This window comes from Anolis sagrei, chromosome 5, assembly GCF_037176765.1.
Source record: "Anolis sagrei isolate rAnoSag1 chromosome 5, rAnoSag1.mat, whole genome shotgun sequence".
NCBI lineage: Eukaryota > Metazoa > Chordata > Lepidosauria > Squamata > Dactyloidae > Anolis > Anolis sagrei.
This window is the reverse complement of record NC_090025.1, coordinates 181,655,216-181,674,839: the sequence shown is the minus strand read 5'-3', so window position 1 is coordinate 181,674,839 and position 19,624 is coordinate 181,655,216. Positions and strand designations below refer to the sequence as shown.

Genomic DNA, 19,624 nt, shown 5'->3' with positions numbered 1-19,624 from the left:
ACGTGGCATTTCAATTGCAGGTCCAACTAACTCCCCTGAGGCAATTGTTTCTATAATTGCTCATTATGGTAAGTGATGGTAGAAGCAGTCAAACAACATCTGGAGAGTTGCCCACTCTCACCCTGCCACAAACGGAGAAATAAATAGTGGGGCACAGATCCCCTTCAGATATCCTTTGTAGCCTCAGAACTTCCTTTTCATTTGAGCCTTGCAGAAATCCTCCAAATACTGGCACCAAAAGCAAGGTCCAGGGGGAAATAAAGCGTGGGACTACTAATGCCATGATCTCCAGCTAAAGAAACTACGGGGATGCTAATTGTAGTCTCCCTCCTTCTTTATTCTATAATACAAAACTTGGTGACTGGAGTGCTGTCAACACTTAAAGGCAACCCATTCAAGGTACATTAAGAGAAAACCAATTAGAGAGAAAAGCCATCTCCTACTGTATTAAAAAGCGTACTAATTAATAGCATTCCAGGAAAACAATGAGCTGCAGCGATCTAAATGGTACCACGCGTGCCCTGAGATTCGGCAAAAGCCGTTTAGAAAGAACACCAATTTTGCTGTCGAGAAACCAAATAAGTTCCTTTTGGGGAGAAATCCAAGATATGCCATCTGAAGCGACAGGCCTTGGAGTTCTTTTTAACAACTTTGTTTGGAAATAATTACAGCCCTGGCACCCATGCAGTTTCTCCTTCCTCTTTTACTATTCAGTCAAGACAACTGTGTGAACGGAGGGTATTTTCACTTGTTTTTCCATAAGCTCTATAAATAAACATGTAAATCTGGAGGTTTGTAGGCCCACTAATGAACTGGGTAACGGGCTCCTCTCCTCTACATATGGGCAACCACATATGGGCAGAAATAAGATCTTTTTTCAAAGCAAGTCATAAAGAATCATTGCTAGGTTGGGAAGGGCTAGACATTATTTTCAGTACATAATACATTTGTGCCATGCTGTTAAAGCTGTATGATACTTCTCAGACTATTGTTCTGTAGGCTCCATCCTACAGAATCCTAGGATTTGTGCCTTAATGGACTCTCTGTTATACAGCATTAATGTTTTAGTTTACAGGAAATGACTAGAACTCTCTTTTTCAGAAAAAGTACAAAATCCATCTAATTTTTTTTACAGCAACTTTAAAAAATATGCTGAAGATATGCGTCCATTTGCTATAAATGCAATTTTTCGAGATCTGTACCAATGTGATTTGATACGTTTTGATCTGTAAACAATAGTCTACTCCTAGCCAACAATGTGCTGCCCCCTATAACTCATATTTCTATTTATTTTATTTGGTACCTTTTGGAACCAAACTATACACATACACACACACACACACATTCAATTTCTATATTTACAACTACTTAAGAGTCCTCGTAATATTAAGTATCACATCCTATAAATGAAATTAAATGAATAGATAAATTTATGGCATCTATCCAAATACAATATAATATCAATGACTTCACATTCCACACTCCAAAATATATTCTCTCTGAAAGTGTTTGTAGATTCTCTCCAGTGCTATTCTTTGCTATGCTTCTAGCCCAAGCATACTACAGAATAGGACTGCGGGACCTAAAGAGGATGGAAGAATTTGTAGGTCTCTCTTTGTCCTCCAGTGCAATTCTATTCTATGCTTCTGGCCAAGAATATTTTATTTTATTTATTTATGATGTCAGAAATAAAATGATGGTACAGTTATAAGGTATTTTTAAAGTACACAAACAAAGTTAAAAACTTGGCATTATACTAGATTTTCTTTGAGTAGAAGTTGGCCACTTGGAGTGCCTCTGTGTCGCTGTGAGAAGATCCTCCCTTGTGCATGTGGCAGGGCTCAGACTGCATTGTAGCAGGTGGTTTGTGGTTTGCTCTTCACACTTGCATGCTGTGGACTCCACTATGTAGCCCCATTTCTTAAAATTGGCTCTGCATCTCATGGTGCCAAAGCACAGTCTGTTCAATTCCTTCCAAGTCACTCAGTCTTCTGTGTGCCCAGGTTTCTCATCCAATCTCAGCCACTGATTGAAGTTCCAGGTTTTAACCTGCCACTTTTGGACTCTCGCTTGCTGAAGTGTTCCTGCAAGTATCTCTGTAGATCTTAGAAAGTTGTTTCTTAATTTAAGACTTTGGCATGCTGGCTGAAATCCAAACAGAGGATGGGTTGGAGATGTCCCTGCCTTGGTCCTTTCATTATTGGCTGCTACTTCCTGGCGGATGTCAGGTGGTACAATACCAGCTAAACAGTATAATTTCTCCAGTGGTGTTGGATGTAGACATCCTGTGATAATGTGGCATGTATCATTAAGAGCCACATCCACTGTTTTAACATGGTGAGAAGTATTCCACATTGGGCATGCTTATTCAGCAGCAGAGTAGCAAAGTGTAAGGGCAGATGTCTTCACTGTCTCTAGTTGTGATCACCAGGTTGCACCAGTCAATGATATTATTTTTAGCGCCTACTTTTTGCTTGATATTCAAGCAGTGGTTCTTGTAAGTCAAAGCATGGTCTAGAGTAACTCCCAGGTATTTCGCTCTGCTACAATGCTCCAGTGGGAGTCCTTTCCAGGTAATCGTCAGACCTCGAGATGCTTGTCTGTTGTTAAGATGAAAAGCACATGTCTGTGTTTTGGATGGATTAGAAATCAGCTGGTTTCCCCTGTAATAGGCAGTAAGAGTGCCTAAAGCAGTGGTTCCCAACCTGTGGGTCCCCAGGTATTTTGGCCTACAACTCCCAGAAATCCCAGACAGTTTACCAGCTGTTAGGATTTCTGGGAGTTGAAGGCTAAAACATCTGGGGACCCACAGGTTGAGAATCACTGGCCTAAAGCTTCGGAGAGCTTCTGTTCAACCATTTCAAAGAGGAGGTACTACTATCTACAGTTTCAGGTATCCATAGGGGGGGTCTCAGAATGTATTCCCCATGGACACAGGGGTTATACCAGGGGTTATACCAGACACAGGCGAACTTTGACCCTCCAGGTGTTTTGGACTTCCAACTCCCACAATCCCTAACAGCTTGTATTGCTATGCAAAGCTATTGATACAGCTTTGCATATCAATAGTCAAACAAGAACTATGGGCAGTTTGATATATGCCAAACCATTTCTTCTAGGGTTTGAGCCACACTCACCTTCCCATTGGCCCGTCAGTACTAAAGTTCGGTTAATGACAATGTCAATCTCTTTGGCACCATCTTCCACAGCCAGCCGAACTTCCTCCAACCGGGTTTTCAGGACTGTCTGTCCCGCTGGGAATCCAGTAGCCACTAAGGAGGAAGCAAAAGATAGAACATCAATGTAAAAAAAGCCCATCCAGTCCTATTTTGGGTAGAGAAAGTAAGAGCATACATCTAACAAATAAAAAAGCAACTCCATTGGAGAATGGGCACTGTGTTTTACTGATATTCCAACTACTGTAGTAATATCAACCACATGCCCATTTTTTAAAAAAAAAAAACCCTAAAAGACAGATTTAATCAGGAAAATGAACTCTACGCACACACATAGATATTAATTAAAATAGGTAGGTGAAATAGATTAAACCCTTGTGCCAGTAGGACTGCGGACCAGAAGGTTGGTAGTTTAAATCTGGGGAACAGGGTGAGCTCCTATCTGTCAGCTCCAGCTTCTCATGAGGGGATATGAGAGAAGCCTCCCACAGAATGATAAAACATCCAGGCGTCTCCCAGGCAACGTCCTTGCAGACGGCCAATTCTCTCACACCAGAAGTGACTTGCAGTTTCTCAAGTCGCTCCTGACACAGGAAAAAAAATAAAATATGTATATTTTATATCCTGTCTTCTAGACCTTCTTGATTTATAAATAAATTATCTAATTGAGAAAGTATGAAGGAGGATTAATCAATTCTTACTGAAATCCTAAGAATGGGAATTGTTATTCCTGGGTATGGATACCTGAAAACACAGATATGGATTCTGAAGTTATGAGGATATTCTTGAATTTTAAAATAAGTAAAAGTATACATCTGCCTAACTTGGATCAATTTATTACAGGCACAAATTCTACATGCTTTTGAGTTTGTTCAGAACTAAGATGCAGCACACTATGGTCCACCAGCTCTAGAAATCTCATCAGCCATAGAAAGAGACTTTGACTTTCAGAAGACAAGTTCACAAAACATACCTGAAGCTACTGGGATGTTACATCCAGCCGCCTTGAGAGCCTTTACTGCATCAGCTACTCTTCCTGGATAGACACAGATAGCAGCTGTTGTGATGCCTGCAAAAAATCACAGTTGAGTATCACAGCTACTGACCTATTCTCCTGTGTAGCTTTTTGTCCAGAATACAATACCATGGTTTAAACTTCAAAGACAACCTTACTATTAGGTTCCTCCTATCCACTCTGCCCTAGAAGAAAATCATCTGTTGTTGGTTCAAATTAATAGTTTGTCCATTATGGGGAGCACCACTAGAAACGTTGCAAGAGTGAAAACTGGGGAGAACTCCCTTATCTTTAATAGAAGAGAGAACATCAATATGTATTGCTTGTAGACTTAAAGAGTTGGAAAGAGGCCCTTTGAGCCATCAGGTCCAGCTCTCTGCTACATGCAGGAGCTAAAGCTAAAGCATCCTCAGCACATCCAGTCTCATTTTGAAGACATCCAGAGAAGAAGACTCTACAATGTTTTTCTAGACAGTTAGCTCCATGGCTGAACTGCTCTTACTGTCAAAAAGCTATTTCTAATGCCCAACTGCAGTCAAGTCCATTTCCTATACTCAGCAGCCCTGCTAAGGTCTTGTAAACTCAGGGCTATGGCTTCCTTGAGGGCCAGGCTTTATCACAGCTGGTAAATCATCAGCAATTATAAGATCTTCCAACCAAAAGGTTGTCAGTTCGAAGTCCCGGGTTGGCATGAGCTGCCGACTGTCAGCCCAGCTTATTCTTTACCTAAGCAGTTCGAAATCAGCTTGCACTGTAATTAGAGAAATTACTAAAACAAGCAAGGGAGGTATTTTATGACACCATAAAGAAAAAAGATCGGAAAATGCCAGGTGACCAAAAGGAAAAAGTCCTGATAGCTCTTCATCATAAAGGATGGAGCGACAGCATCCACCTGTGGCTGAATCCAAGCACAACCTTCCAAGGTGCCAAAAAGCTGGACGTCGACACAACATACCTCCTTTCTGTTTTGTCTGTCTCTGTATTGTCTATCCAAAATGGCACTGAATGTTTGCCGTGTATGTATACTGTGATCCGCCCTGAGTCCCCTTGGGGAGATAGGGTGGAATATAAATATATTATTATCATTATTATTATTATTATTATTATTAATCCATCTAGGAAGTGGTTTTAACTTTTTCCAACTGCCTTCTCTCTTATTAAACATTACTTCCTTTGAGTGAGCAATTAATGTTTTAGTTTACAGGAATTGACTAGAACTCTCTTTTGCAGAAAAGGTACCAAATTCATCTGAACAAATTTTACAAGAATTTTTTAAAAATACACTGAGGATATGCGTCCATTTGCTATAAATGCAATTTTCCAACTTTGCACCAAAGTAATTTGATACATTTTGATCTGTACACAATATTCTACTCCTAGCCAACAATGTGCTGCCACTTATAACTCATATTTCTTTTTTTTCTTTTTTTTTAGAACCAAACTATACACACACACACAGCAAAATAAAACTCAACAATGGTCAAGTTAAAAAGAAAAGAAACGAAAACACATGCACAGTTCTCACTGCTACCAGATTTATCTTCATTCAGTCAAATCAATTTCGTTACTTCTCAAAGCTTGTCATACCTTTATCATGCATGTTCACAGCCTGCAACAGATCCTCTCTGATGGGATGCTTGGCTTTGTAACACAACCTGCAAACATTAGAAGGAGTGTCGTCCCCCGAAAGGGTGGTCAAGTCGATGCAGGTCACGGCCCGCAGAAGCCAAGCTGCCTTTATATAAAGTAAAGAAAAGAACAGTTAGCAAGAAAAAAAATCCTTGCCATGTACCTGCTTGCATGTCTGGCCAAAATTAGGAATTTAAGAAGGAGTCTATACCGAGTTTATACCTCTACGGTTTTGTCTTGTAAACACTGAAGAATCATTGTTAAATCAGGATTTCAGGTGGAAATCTTACCCACTCTTACCTAGAAATGCCAGGAACTGAATTAGGTTCCTTTTACACGTAATGCATGTGCTCTACCACTCAGGCATGGTCTTTAAATGTCGGAGACTCTTTCACAGTACATGCATTCCCTGATTTTCACTCTTTTTTTATATATATATTCTGTTATTTTGACAAATCTAAACTATAGCCTTGTTCTGTACTTTGAACCCTATTTGTCCTTTTTTACCACGGCTGTTGCTATTTTGGCACAGTTATTTTCCCATCTTGGTAGACTTACTACCATCTAGTGTTTAGTTTTGTCAGAACTGCGTATCTGGAGGAGATTGGGGTAAACTGTAGGGGTGACGCAGATATCTGAAGTGGCTTGGGATTGTGTAATAGCTGGTCTATTTTAACCTTTGTTTTAACCTTCGTTTTTCATTTTTGTGGTTTGAAATTTTACATTGGCATTTTAATGATGATATTTTTAATTATCTTTTAACTTAATCAAGTTTGAATGTGTGTTACTTCACTATTATGGGAGTCCTAGGATAGTGATTATTGTCTATTTGTGTACATTTCTGTTTTTGTTTTTAATGTTGATACGGTCAGTGGACTAATCAATAAACTTTGCTTGCTACCATCTAGTGTTTAGTTTTGTCAGAGTTCGTTTAATACTCTAGTAATCGAACTATTTGCAAACTACAAACTACAAATTACTCAAAATGATGGCGGCGTGGTAAGCAGCGAACCTTCTTCCCAGGGTAAGAGAGGGGCCTCAATTTACCTTATTCTGGCTCTATTTCCCCTTTTGGACTCCTAAAAAACCGCCCCCACACAAACAGTAATTCCCAGGGTCACGAAAGTGAGCTTGGAGACCTTTCGGGGAGCGTCGGAGAAAGAAGACGAACAAACGGGGAAGGAGGAAAGGAGAAGACAACTGGGCCACCGCCATTGTTGGCCCCAAGCTCCCTACCTCCCAGCTACTGGACCCCTTCTGGACCCCCTTACACCCTCCAGTCTCCAGCTTCGATAATCTTAGCTTGGACATTGTACCTGGACGGAGAAGTGGAGGCTTTGTTCGGCTGCTTGGCCTCCCAGCGGGCTGGCAGACTGACCTCCGAGAGGGCTGTTTTCACCCACGGCGCCCCCTCCTGCTCGGCCCAGCCGGTTTGCGTTCCAGCTGCAGCCTCGGACATCTGGCTGCTTCAGCCGTGCGAGTCGGCTCCCCAGAAGAGAAGAGTGGAGGTGGAGCGAGGCCCACCTCTAGTTGGGTCCGAGCACGCTCCCTCCCAAACCACAGATTAGTCGACCGGAGCTTTTGGGGCCGGGATAACTCGCAGTTTGCTGGCCTTGTCGGCGTGCGGCGCTAGGACCCCGGGGTGGCTTGAGTTGTCGCCCCAGGTCTTGACGCGGCCGCCATCTTGGTTCGTGGTGCGGTTATCGCACCCCTCCAGAGCATCACTGGGGCCAAACTGTGTATGCCATCGACGCTACCAACTTTAGGCCAACGCTGTGCTGACCGACCTTGGTTGTCCGACGTGTGCTGACTAACTATCTATTGTGCCGACTACCTGTGCTGTTCAATCTATTGTGCCGACCGCTGTGCTGTTCAATTTACTGTGCTGTCCACCTGCGTGTCCATCCTTTACCATCGGGCCGATTTCGGCCGTTGATCATCCTTGCGGACACTAGCTTTATCTCCGGAAGGACCAATACCAATCCACCTTTTGGTCCATTTTCAGTCGTTCATTGCCTTGATTTTGTGTGTCTTAACATCTCTACCAACAGATTAGGTGGTGCTGTTATTTTGTACAATTCTAGCACTTTATATTATCAGCACCTTAATCCTTTAGCACTTTAAATTGTTATCCTGTACTGTATTGGTTACTATCCAGGTGCTAGTCCCTAGCTTCTGAAATTGGGGTTCCTCCATGACGCACCTTATTTTAGCACTTTAGAACAATCTCAATAACCTTTTGCACTTTAAGACCTGGGAGGTTGCTACAACCACTGGCTGCACTTTAAGAACTTTGGTAGCTTTAGTGTGAGTGTTACTATCCTCCTTTGCACTTTAAGAACTGTAAGATTTATACAACCACAAGCTGCACTTTACGAACTTTGGTAGCTTTATTGAGACTGCTAACATCTACCACCCATGCTAGTTCCGATCTCCTGGTATCTTGTAACACTGCTGTTAGCTGCCTGCGGGAGAGGTAAGGAGGGGAGTGAATTGGAGATCCCAGTGCGAGTTAAACCGGTGATAAATCATATAACCAGCAGTGAAGCATGGGGTGAAAATAGGAAGGTAGACTGCGTCATGGAGGAGGGAGGGTGTTCCATTGGTCGGGGAGCCCCCATAGAAGTCGTGGTGGGGATGGGGAGATACGGGAAAAGGAGACCTCGAATTCGGCCTAGGGATCGTACAACAACATTAGTAACTCCAACTCGGTCTCCTGATATGGTGAATTGGTGTAACCAGGTCGGCGGTCCCCCCGGATTGAAGGTGGTGCTGTTGAACGCCAGATCTGTCAATGGCAAAACAGCTTTCATCCAGGATTTAATCCTGGATGAACGGGCAGATCTGGCGTGCATCACGGAGACCTGGCTGGACGAAGCTGGAGGTGTGAATTTGACCCAGCTTTGCCCGCCAGGTTTCTCCGTGCAGCACCAACCAAGATCCGGGGGGCGGGGAGGCGGGGTTGCAGTGATCTATAGAGACTCCATTCTTCTGACCAGGGCCCCCATCCCGCAGTCAACAAATTTTGAATGCGTCCACCTGAGGGTGGGTGACCGGGACAGATTAGGGATTCTGTTAGTGTACCGTCCACCTCGCTGCACTACAGACTCCCTGACTGAGCTAGCGGGGGTGATCTCGGACCTGGCATTGGAGTCCCAGCGGCTGCTTGTGCTGGGGGACTTCAATGTCCACGCCGAGACCACCCTATCGGGAGCGGCTCAGGACTTCATGTCTACCATGGCAACCATGGGGCTGTCCCAACAGGTATCTGGCCCCACCCACAGTGCTGGACATACATTGGACTTGGTTTTCTGCCAGGGATGGGAGGAAGGTGGCGGTGTTGAGGAGTTATCCATCTCTCCGTTGCCATGGACCGACCACCACCTGGTCAGCTTTAGATTAACTGCACCCCCTAACCTCTGCAGAGGTGGAGGACCCATTAAGTTGGTCCGCCCCAGGAGGCTTATGGATCCGGATGGATTCCTGACGGCTCTTGGGGAATTTCCTGCCGCCTCGGTTGGTGATCCTGTTGATGCCCTGGTCGCTCTCTGGAATGGGGAGATGACTAGGGCAATAAACACGATCGCTCCAGAACGTCCCCTCTCAAGTAGCCGAGCTAAACCAGCTCCTTGGTTCACTGAGGAGCTGGCAGCGTTGAAGCGAAAGAAGAGGGAACTAGAGAGCGTGTGGCGTTCGAATCCGAGCGAGCCAAATCGAACACGGTTTATGTCCTTCTTAAGGGCATATGCCGCGGCAATAAAAGCCGCAAAGAAGACCTTCTTTGCGGCCACTATTGCGTCTGCAAAGAACCGTCCGGCCGAACTGTTCCGAGTTGTCAGAGGCCTGTTAAAACCCACCATTCAGGTTGGGTGCCCTGATGACTCGGCAGCTCGCTGTGAAGCCTTTGCTCAGTTCTTTGCAGACAAAGTCGCTTTGATCCGCTCTGGTCTGGACACCATATTAACGGCAGTCTCTGAGGATGTAACACGAGCATCTGCTTGTCCGGTTTTGATGGATTCATTTCAATTGGTTCAATCCGAGGATGTGGACAAGGTGCTTGGAGGAATGAGAGCTACCACATGCATCCTAGACCCCTGCCCATCCTGGCTTCTGAAGGAGGCCAGAGGGGGATTGGCCGAGTGGGTGAAGGTGGTGGTTAATGCCTCCCTCCGGGAAGGCATCTTTCCAGCCAGCTTAAAGCAAGCTGTAATAAAACCGCTGTTGAAGAAACCATCACTGGACCCCACTCAATTCGTCAACTTCCGGCCTGTTTCCAATCTCCCCTTTTTGGGCAAAGTCCTGGAACGTGTGGTGGCCTCACAACTCCAGGCATTCTTGGTAGACACGGATTATCTGGATCCGGCACAGTCTGGCCTCAGGCCGGGGCACGGTACTGAGACAGCCTTGGTCGCCTTAGTGGATGATCTGCGCCGGGAGCTCGACAGGGGGAGTGTGTCCCTGTTGGTGCTTCTGGACCTCTCAGCGGCCTTCGATACTGTCGACCACGGTATCCTTCTGAGACGCCTCGCGGGAATGGGTCTTGGAGGAACTGTTTTACAGTGGCTCCGCTCATTCCTCGAGGGTCGGTCTCAGAAGGTGTTACTGGGAGACTCCTGTTCAACCCCACAACCTTTGTCTTGTGGGGTTCCTCAGGGCTCAATATTGTCTCCCATGTTGTTTAACATTTACATGAAGCCGCTGGGTGAGATCATCCGGAGTTTCGGAGTGCGATGTCATCTGTACGCGGATGATGTCCAACTCTGTCACTCCTTTCCACCTGCTACTAAGGAGGCTGTCGAGGTCCTGAACCGGTGCTTGGCCGCTGTGACGGTCTGGATGGGGGCGAACAAATTGAAATTGAATCCAGACAAGACAGAGGTACTCCTGGTCAGTCGCAAGGCCGAACAGGGTATAGGGTTACAGCCTGTGTTGGATGGGGTCGCACTCCCCCTGAAGACGCAGGTTCGCAGTTTGGGTGTGATCCTGGACTCATCGCTGAGCCTGGAGCCCCAGGTTTCGGCGGTGACCAGGGGAGCATTCGCACAGTTAAAACTCGTGCGCCAACTGCGCCCGTACCTTGGGAAGTCTGACTTGGCCACGGTAGTCCACGCTCTGGTTACATCCCGTTTGGACTACTGCAACGCTCTCTATGTGGGGTTGCCTTTGAAGACGGCCCGGAAGCTTCAACTAGTCCAACGTTCGGCAGCAATGATACTAACGGGAGCGGAGCGCAGGGAGCATACAACTCCTCTGCTGCACCAGCTCCACTGGCTGCCGATCTGCTACCGGGCTCAATTCAAAGTGCTGGCGTTGGCCTTTAAAGCCCTAAACGGTTCTGGCCCAACTTACCTATCCGAACGTATCTCGGCCTATCAGCCCGCCAGGACCCTAAGATCTTCTGGGGAGGCCCTGCTCTCTATCCCGCCTGCTTCACAGGTGCGGCTGGTGGGTACGAGAGACAGGGCCTTTTCTGTGGTGGCCCCGCGGCTATGGAACGCCCTGCCCTTGGAGGTAAGATCAGCCCCTTCATTGATGATATTCCGAAGAAGATTGAAGACCTGGATGTTTAAGCAGGCATTTGGTTAACCCAATGCAACGAATAGTAACTGACTAAAGGACTGGCAACATGGATGACGAACTGGATCACGTTTTTAGTTAAGAGTCGAACTGGATTGGTATTGATGTATGAATTGTGTTTTTATGTTTTTTATGTTTTTTATGCTTTTAACTTTTTTACTGTTGATTGTTATATTATGTTGTAAACCGCGTTGAGTCGCCGGCTAGGCTGAGAAACGGCGGTATATAAATATAGCAAATAAATAAATAAATAAATAAATCTTGGATGGTGAATTAAGGCCTAGCTGCAGTTTAGCAGCCATCTGTAGAGTGTGTGGTGTTGTGTGTTCCAGCAGAGATTTTCCTATCACAACTACACAGGGAGCTTGGACTTTACTATTTCCAGGACTCCGTTAAGATAATAGAAACGCCTGACAATATTTACATTAAGAGATCTATTGCATAAGAGATCTATTACATATAGTATGCGCCTTACATACATGGGATCAGTATCTGTGGTTTCATTTACCCGTATCTAACAAAATATCTCCTCTCTGTTAGAAATAGCAACCTTTTACAAGCCTTCTATACTAGTTATTTGTTAAATATATAATTCGGATTGCTTACTATATTGTATGTGTGTGTACTGGTATGCAGTTTTCCTTAAGTCTATGTTGTGGAAGGAACTGTGTGTATGACCATGTGATCAGATCTGGGGCTATTCAGACTCAGACTCCATTTAGAACAAAATATGCTTTAGACTTTGGACTGTTAAGAAAGATGCCCTGTGTTACCTGCACAGAGAAACTACTTCAAACTTATCTGTAACTGGATTGACAAGTAATGTACCTATATGCTGAATACATGAAGTTTGTAAGCAAATCAACTATGTTATTTTGAACAAAGACTTTCTTAGCATTGTTGTTTCCTGAGAGCATAATTTAAAAACAAGATGTTTTGAGGGAGAGTAAATGTTTTTGGGTAACTGAAATAACAATTCTGAAGATCTGCTATATGTTTTGTGAACTGGCATACCTTTGTTCCTAACAGTTCAAAGAGACAACCAAGTTCATCAGTCTAACAGCTGAGAAACCTAATTTGCCTTGCATAAATACTAGTGGATATATACCACTAAAGAAAAGATTCACTCAAACAAGTTTTTAGCTCTTCTCAGGAAGGTCATACTTTACGAAATGGTTATGATTTTCCAAATGGCGTGAATGCCAATTAATCTCCAAGAGGTCACGCTTCCAAAAGGCTTTGGAGATTCTGGTTTTCCAAAAGATTATGATCTCAAGAGTCATGTGTTTCCAAAATGCCTTTTCCAAAACTCTCCAGGTATTTTCTAGGCCCTCCAGCATAAATAATAATAATAATAATAATAATAATAATAATAATAATAATAATAATAGTGGAAGTTATCCATTCAATAATCTGCAATTTTCACTAAGTGTGGTATGTCATGGAATTGATATGGGATTCATATTATACTCCAAAGCCAACACTCAACAAAGTACATGCCATTTGGAAGCAAAATGTCAATCTACTCCACTGCTAGAAAAGTTTCTTTTTGGGATGGCAACTCTCAGAATCGCTTAGCCAGCAGAGTTACAAAAAATAAATACCCAAAAACAGAAAAGAGAGAGAGAGCTATGAATATATTTGCCAAATGATTGGTTGCACCAGCCTTCTGGAGTTTTTTTCCTACCCACTTACCCATCCTGATACTTGTGTATATAAAGAAGTGATCTTTGATCAGCCTATCACTGCCTTTTAATTATTAATTTTGGAGGACACCACAGGTCAGTTGGAGCTTTTAAGCTTATAGACATCTGGAAAAGAAACTTAATACTGAAACACAAGGAGATAGAAATTGTTTTAGAAGAACAAGAAGGGAGGACTCCAAGCGTGGATGGAACATTTACCTGCCAGTTCTTTTTCACAGCACGTTGGGCCTGAATTTGGGCTGCCCGTCTCAAAACGGCAGGCTGGTTGACACGGACTCGTGCGAGCCAGCTGAGGTCTAGGAAGAAGAACAAAAAAAATCCGATATTTAAAGGGCTGTTTTTAGGCAGACTCTTCAACTCCCACAATTCCTATTGTGAGAGTTGAAGTCCAAAACAACTGGAGGGCCGAAGTTCTTGCATGTCTGGGTTAACCTGGTTTGCTAGTAAAACTGAATTACCATTTCACAAAAACATACATGTCTAAACAGCGTGTCACCAACATGTTTAGGAAGCTCTGCTCTCATGCCCTCACAACCTACGAATCCCTGGTTTCTCGTCTGATGCAGCCATGGTACTTAAAATGAAATCCATGCTTTCATTGTGCCTTCCAGATATTTTGGATGGCTCCATAACTTGAGAACTCCTTCACGGATGGCTTCCACACAGGGGGGAAATATGGATGTACCACTTTCTCGACATAAACAGGTCACAAAAGAGAATATGGGGGGAGAACATGTGTGAATCATCCCGAGTGCCTGCCAAGGAAAACAACATGTAAATTCAGTCAGCTTGGAGTGTGAATACTTCTGTTTTTAATATATGTCATCTGTTCCGTCTAAATATTCATGGGGCTTCAGGGATGAAAGTAATTAACGCCGTTAAAACTACAGCTAATTAGTCAACTTTCTGTAATCATCCCTTGGAAAAAATGTGTTTTTCTCCCTCTAAAGACAAGTCTTTTAAAAAAGAGAGAAGGAATATTGTTCAAAACTGCATTTAGAGGTTTCATGGACAGCAATTCTTAATGTTGTTGTCATTATTATTATTATTATTATTATTATTATTATTATTATTGGGTTGTTGTAGGTTTTTCCGGGCTATATGGCCATGTTCTAGAGGCATTTTCTCCTGACGTTTTGCCTGTATCTATGGCAAGCATCCTCAGAGGTAATGAGGTCTGTTGGAAGTGAAAGCCTTCGACTATTATTATTATTATTATTATTATTATTATTATTATGCACTATTTTACCCCTTATGCCTTAGACCACAATAGTTTACTTGGTGTTATTCCAAAGACAAAGGCATGCAAATAATACAATTTTGAGGAGGGTTGCTCAAGTCTCTATATCAGTGGTTCTCAACCTTCTTAATGCCGCGACTCAATACAGTTCCTCATGTTGTGGTGACCCCCAATCATAACATTATTTTCATTGCGACTTCGTAACTATAATTTTGCTACTGTTATGAATCATAATGTAAGTATCCTCATTCACTGGACCAAATTTGGCACAAATACCCGATATGCCCAAATTTGAATATGGTGGGGTTGGGGGGTGGGGGTGGACAACTGATTTTGTCATTTGGGAGTTGCAGTTGCTGGGATTTATAGTTCCCCTACAATCAAAGAGCATTCTGAACTCCACCAACGATGGAATTGAACCAAACTTGGCACACAGAACTCCCATGACCAACAGAAAATACTGGAAGAGTTTAGTGAGTCTTGACCTTGAGTTTTGGAGTTGTAGTTCACCTACATCCAGAGAGCACCGCAGACTCAAACAATCATGGATCTGGAACAAACTTGGCATGAATGCTCAATATGCCCAAATGTGAACACTTGTGGAGTTTGGGGAAAATAGACTTTGACATTTGGGAGTTGTGGTTGTAGGGATTTATAGTTCACTTATAATCAAAGAGCACCAATGATAGAATTGGGCCAAACTTCCCACACAGAACCCCCATACCCAACAGAAAATACTGTGTTTTCTGATAGTCTTTGGTGACTCCTCTGAGACCCCCTCATGACCCCTCCAGGGGTCAAACTCCCAGGATGAGAAACATTGTTCTATATGATAGCTTCCATACCAGTCTGTTGGTGAATCCGCTCTGGGTTTTAGTATGAAATTTCAATCAATCAGTCACTTTATTTATACAGGACCTAGAGATTCCTAGGGAGCACATTTTAATCAGACTCGTGACTAATCAAATCTGCAAAGGTCAAATCCACGAATGGTAAGAGCTGACTCAACTTCAAACTCTTTGCAAATAAGAGGAAATGGACCAGCTTTCCCCATTTGCACCGACTACTAGGTTGACCAAAGGCAAAGAATTCCAGAGGTATGCATCTTCACAAGTCATTTCCAGGTTTCTTAGCATCTCTGTCACATGGCTAAGCATGCATAAAGTTCTGTAACATAGAAGATTTTGGCCATAATATTACAAAGGTTATCCAGAAAGTAAGATTACAAGACACATAGCTCTCACAGGGAATTTTCTTGGGGGAAATTGGTAGCAGGAAGCCAGCGGAAGCGAACGAGCAGTGCCAGTCGTCAGTAGCTCATCAACTGGCATTGTGGTGTAGGTTAGAGATGAGCATCCTCAGTTTCCTTCCAAGTCCAAAGTTCACACTGTAATACGCTACCTACATGCTAAGGGCATGAACACCACTGCGATTCATCACAAAATCGTTTCAGTTTATGGAGAGGACGTAATGTCAAGACAACATGTGACAAAATGGGTATGGAATATATTGTGAGACCCTGAAGAAACTTTGCAGAGCCATCCAAAACAAATGTTGTGGAATGCTGACAACAGAAATCTGTCTCCTTCATGACAATGTGCGTCCACACACCATTCGTGCAACACAAGAGTTGCTGACTTCATTTGGTTGGGATGTTTTAAGCCATCCGCTCACAGGTCCAACCTCACACCCAGTGACTATCATCTGTTCACTAAATTGAAGGAACACCTTGGTGGAAAACATTTTTCTGACGATGATGAGATGAAAATCAAAGTGATAAAGGTGGAGGGAAACTTCTATGACACATCAAAAGCCTGTCCCACGGATGACAAAATGTATTGAACCGAATGGTGATTATTTGGAAGAAGCAAAGACCACCAGCATTGAAGCGATGGTCCTCCGCCATCAACTCCGCTGGACCGGCCACATTGTCCATATGCCTGACTACCGTCTCCCAAAGCAGTTGCTCTACTCCGAACTCAAGAACAGAAAATGGAATGTTGGTGGACAGGAAAAGAGATTTAAAGATGGGCTCAAAGCCAACCTTAAAAACTCTGGCATAGACACGGAGAACTGGGAAGACCTGGCCCTTGAGCGCTCCAGCTGGAAGTCAGCTGTGACCAGCAGTGCTGTAGCATTTGAAGAGGCACGAATGGAGGGCAAAAGAAAAAAATGTGCCAAGAGGAAGTCACATCAAGCCAACTCCGACCAAGACCGCCTTCCACCTGGAAACCAATGCTCTCATTGCGGGAGAAGATGCAGATCAAGAATAGGGCTCCACAGTCACCTACGGACCCACCAGAATACTGCTCCTGGAAAACTATCATACTCGGCCAACAAGGGATTGCCTAAGTAAGTAAGTAATGTGGAAAAAATAATGTAATACCTATACTACAATCCATGTAAGTTTTACTAAAATATATTCATTCTTTGTATTTTTAAAAACCTTATAACTTTACTTTCTGGATAACCCTCATATATTTTTCCATTGTATTTTGTATGCATTGGGTTTACATGATCTTTTAAGTGCTGCTTTTAACTGTGTGTGTGTCTTCAAGTTGTTTCTGACTTACAGCAACCTGGAGTTGAACCTGTCATGGGGATTTCTTGACAAGATTTGTTCAGAGGCAGCTTGCCTTAGAATCATAGAATTATAGAATCAAAGAGTTGGAAGAGACCTCATGGGCCATCCAGTCCAACCCCCTGCCAAGAAGCAGGAATATTGTATTCAAATCACCCCTGAAAGATGACCATCTAGCCCCTGTTTAAAAGCTTCCAAAGAAGGAGCCTCCACCACACTCCGGGGCAGAGAGTTCCACTGTTGAACGGCTCTCACAGTCAGGAAGTTCTTCCTCATGTTCAGATGGAATCTCCTCTCTTGTAGTTTGAAGCCATTGTTTCTTGTTCTAGTCCCCAGGGCAGCAGAAAACAAGCTTGCTCCCTCCTCCCTGTGGCTTCCTCTCACATATTTATACATGGCTATCATATCTCCTCTCAGCCTTCTCTTCTTCAGGCTAAACATGCCCAGCTCCTTAAGCCGCTCCTCATAGGGCTTGTTCTCCAGACCCTTGATCATTTTAGTCGCCCTCTTCCTCTGGACACATTCCAGCTTGTCAATATCTCTCTTGAACTGTGGTGTCCAGAATTGGACACAATATTCCAGGTGTGGTCTAACCAGAGCAGAATATAGGGGTAGCATGACTTCCCTAGATCTAGACGCTATGCTCCTATTGATGCAGGCCAAAATCCCATTGGCTTTTTTTGCCACCACATCACATTGTTGGCCTTTGCCTTCTTCTGAGGCTGAGAAGATAAGACTTGCTTCAGATCACCCAGTGGAGTTCCAAGGTTGAGAGGACCCCCATCTCAGGAACTCAAACTGAGTAAACAAGCACCAAATTGTTGTGGGAGTTGCAAGTCCAAAACACCTGGAGGGCCCAAGTTTGCCCATGCCTGGTATAGCAGGACTGGAGTATCCAACCCCAGCAGACACACCAAGGGCCGCTTGGGCCCCCTCTTCTCTGGCCAGCCCTCCTTGGCTGCAATTCCAGCCCAGGTCCCCATCCTAGCCCTGGCTCCCCTTACCCAAGTCCGTGCCCGGGTTCCTCCTCCTGGGCTCCATCCTTGCAAGAGGCGGCGCTTCTCTTTCCTGCTTCCTGGCTGCCTACACCCCTTTCCCTGCTCTTCCTCCTCCCCTTCCTGCCAGCGTCAGGAACACTCTGAGCCATTCAGGTCTTCACCAAAGACTTTTACATATTACACTTGCAGATGTTACATATTACACGCTTAAACAGGAAAAAGGCTTTTTCTCAATATACTCTCCTAGCCATCCCCTGCCACGCGTTGCTGTGGCTCAGTCTGTTGATTTGGAAAATAATGAGAAAGTGTTGGTTTGTCTTAAATGTAATGTCTTTATGCTTATGTTTGGTAAACAGTATTTCTTGTTTCTTGGTCAGTGTTAATCATAGAATCATAGAGTTGGAAGAGACCTCATGGGACATCCAGTCCAACCCCCTGCCAAGAAGCAGGAAAATTGCATTCAAAGCACCCCCAACAGATGGCCATCCAGACTCTGCTCCAACAGACAAGAATTCTTTGTCCCACCTTGGTTTTTTTTGTTATGCCAGGAGCGACCTGAGAAACTGCAAGTCGCTTCTGGTGTGAGAGAATTGGCCGTCTGCAAGGACGTTGCCCAGGGGACGCCCAGATGATTTGATGTTTTATCATCCTTGTGGGAGGCTTCTCTCATGTCCCCGCATGAGGAGCTGGAGCTGATAGAGGGAGCTCATCCGTCTCTCCCCAGATTCGAACCTGCAACCTGTCTGTCTTCAGTCCTGCCGGCACAGGGCTTTAACCCACTGCGCCACCCTGGCCATTCCACATATATAAACCCATTTTCCTAGTTCCAACAGACCTCACTACCTCTGAGGATGCTTGCCATAGATGCAGGCGAAACGTCAGAAGAAAATGCCTCTAGAACAGTGGTTTTCAACCTGGGGTCCCCAGATGTTTTTGGCCTATAACTCCCAGAAATCCCAGCCAGTTTACCAGCTGTTAGGATTTCTGGGAGTTGAAGGCCAAAAACATCTGGGGACCCCAGACTGAGAATCACTGCTCTAGAACATGGCCATATAGCCCGAAAAAACCTACAACAACCCATCCAGCCTCTGTTTAAAAGCTTCCAAAGGAGCCTCTACCACACTCCAGGGCAGAGAGTTCCACTGCTGAACAGCACTCACAGGAAGTTCTTCCTAATGTTCAGATGGAGTCTCCTTTCTTATAGTTTGAGGCCATTGTTCCACGTCCTAGTCTCCAGAGGAGGGCGACTAAAATGATCAAGGGTCTGGAGAACAAGCCCTATGAGGAGCGGTTTAAAGAGTTGGGCATGTTTGGCCTGCAGAAGAGAAGGCTGAGAGGATACGACAATGGCCATGTATAAATATGTGAGAAGACAAAGGGAGGAGGGAGCAAGCTTGCTTTCTGCTGCCCTTGAGACTAGGAGGTGGAATAATGGCTCCAAATTGCAGGAAAGGATATTCCACCTGAACATAAGAACTTCCTAACTGTGAGAGCCGTTCAGCAGTGGAACTCTGCCCCATAGTGTGGTGGAGGCTCCTTCTTTGGGGGCTCTTAAACAAGGCTGGATGAACATCTGTCAGGCATGCTTTGAATGTGATTTTTCTGCTTCTTGGCAGAATGGGGTTGGACTGGATGGCCCTCGAGGGGATATCATGTGGTTCAGCCATGATCTTGTTGTAATCCAGTAGTCTGCTACACCACA

At 44.3% G+C, this 19,624-nt stretch overlaps 1 protein-coding gene across 1 annotated transcript in view; it reads right to left on the bottom strand.

The window, feature by feature from the left end:
• Nucleotides 1-18,064, bottom strand: part of DERA (deoxyribose-phosphate aldolase) — a 63,138-nt gene extending 45,074 nt beyond the window's left edge. The window contains exons 1-5 of the mRNA XM_060776636.2: nucleotides 17,929-18,064; nucleotides 13,302-13,399; nucleotides 5,779-5,926; nucleotides 4,150-4,245; nucleotides 3,138-3,272 (exon numbers count right to left, since the gene is read on the bottom strand). Coding sequence (XP_060632619.2) covers nucleotides 3,138-3,272; nucleotides 4,150-4,245; nucleotides 5,779-5,926; nucleotides 13,302-13,399; nucleotides 17,929-17,965 — 514 coding nt within the window. The 5' untranslated portion in view covers nucleotides 17,966-18,064. The remainder of the gene's footprint in view (nucleotides 1-3,137; nucleotides 3,273-4,149; nucleotides 4,246-5,778; nucleotides 5,927-13,301; nucleotides 13,400-17,928) is intronic.
• Nucleotides 18,065-19,624: the final 1,560 nt, after the last annotated feature.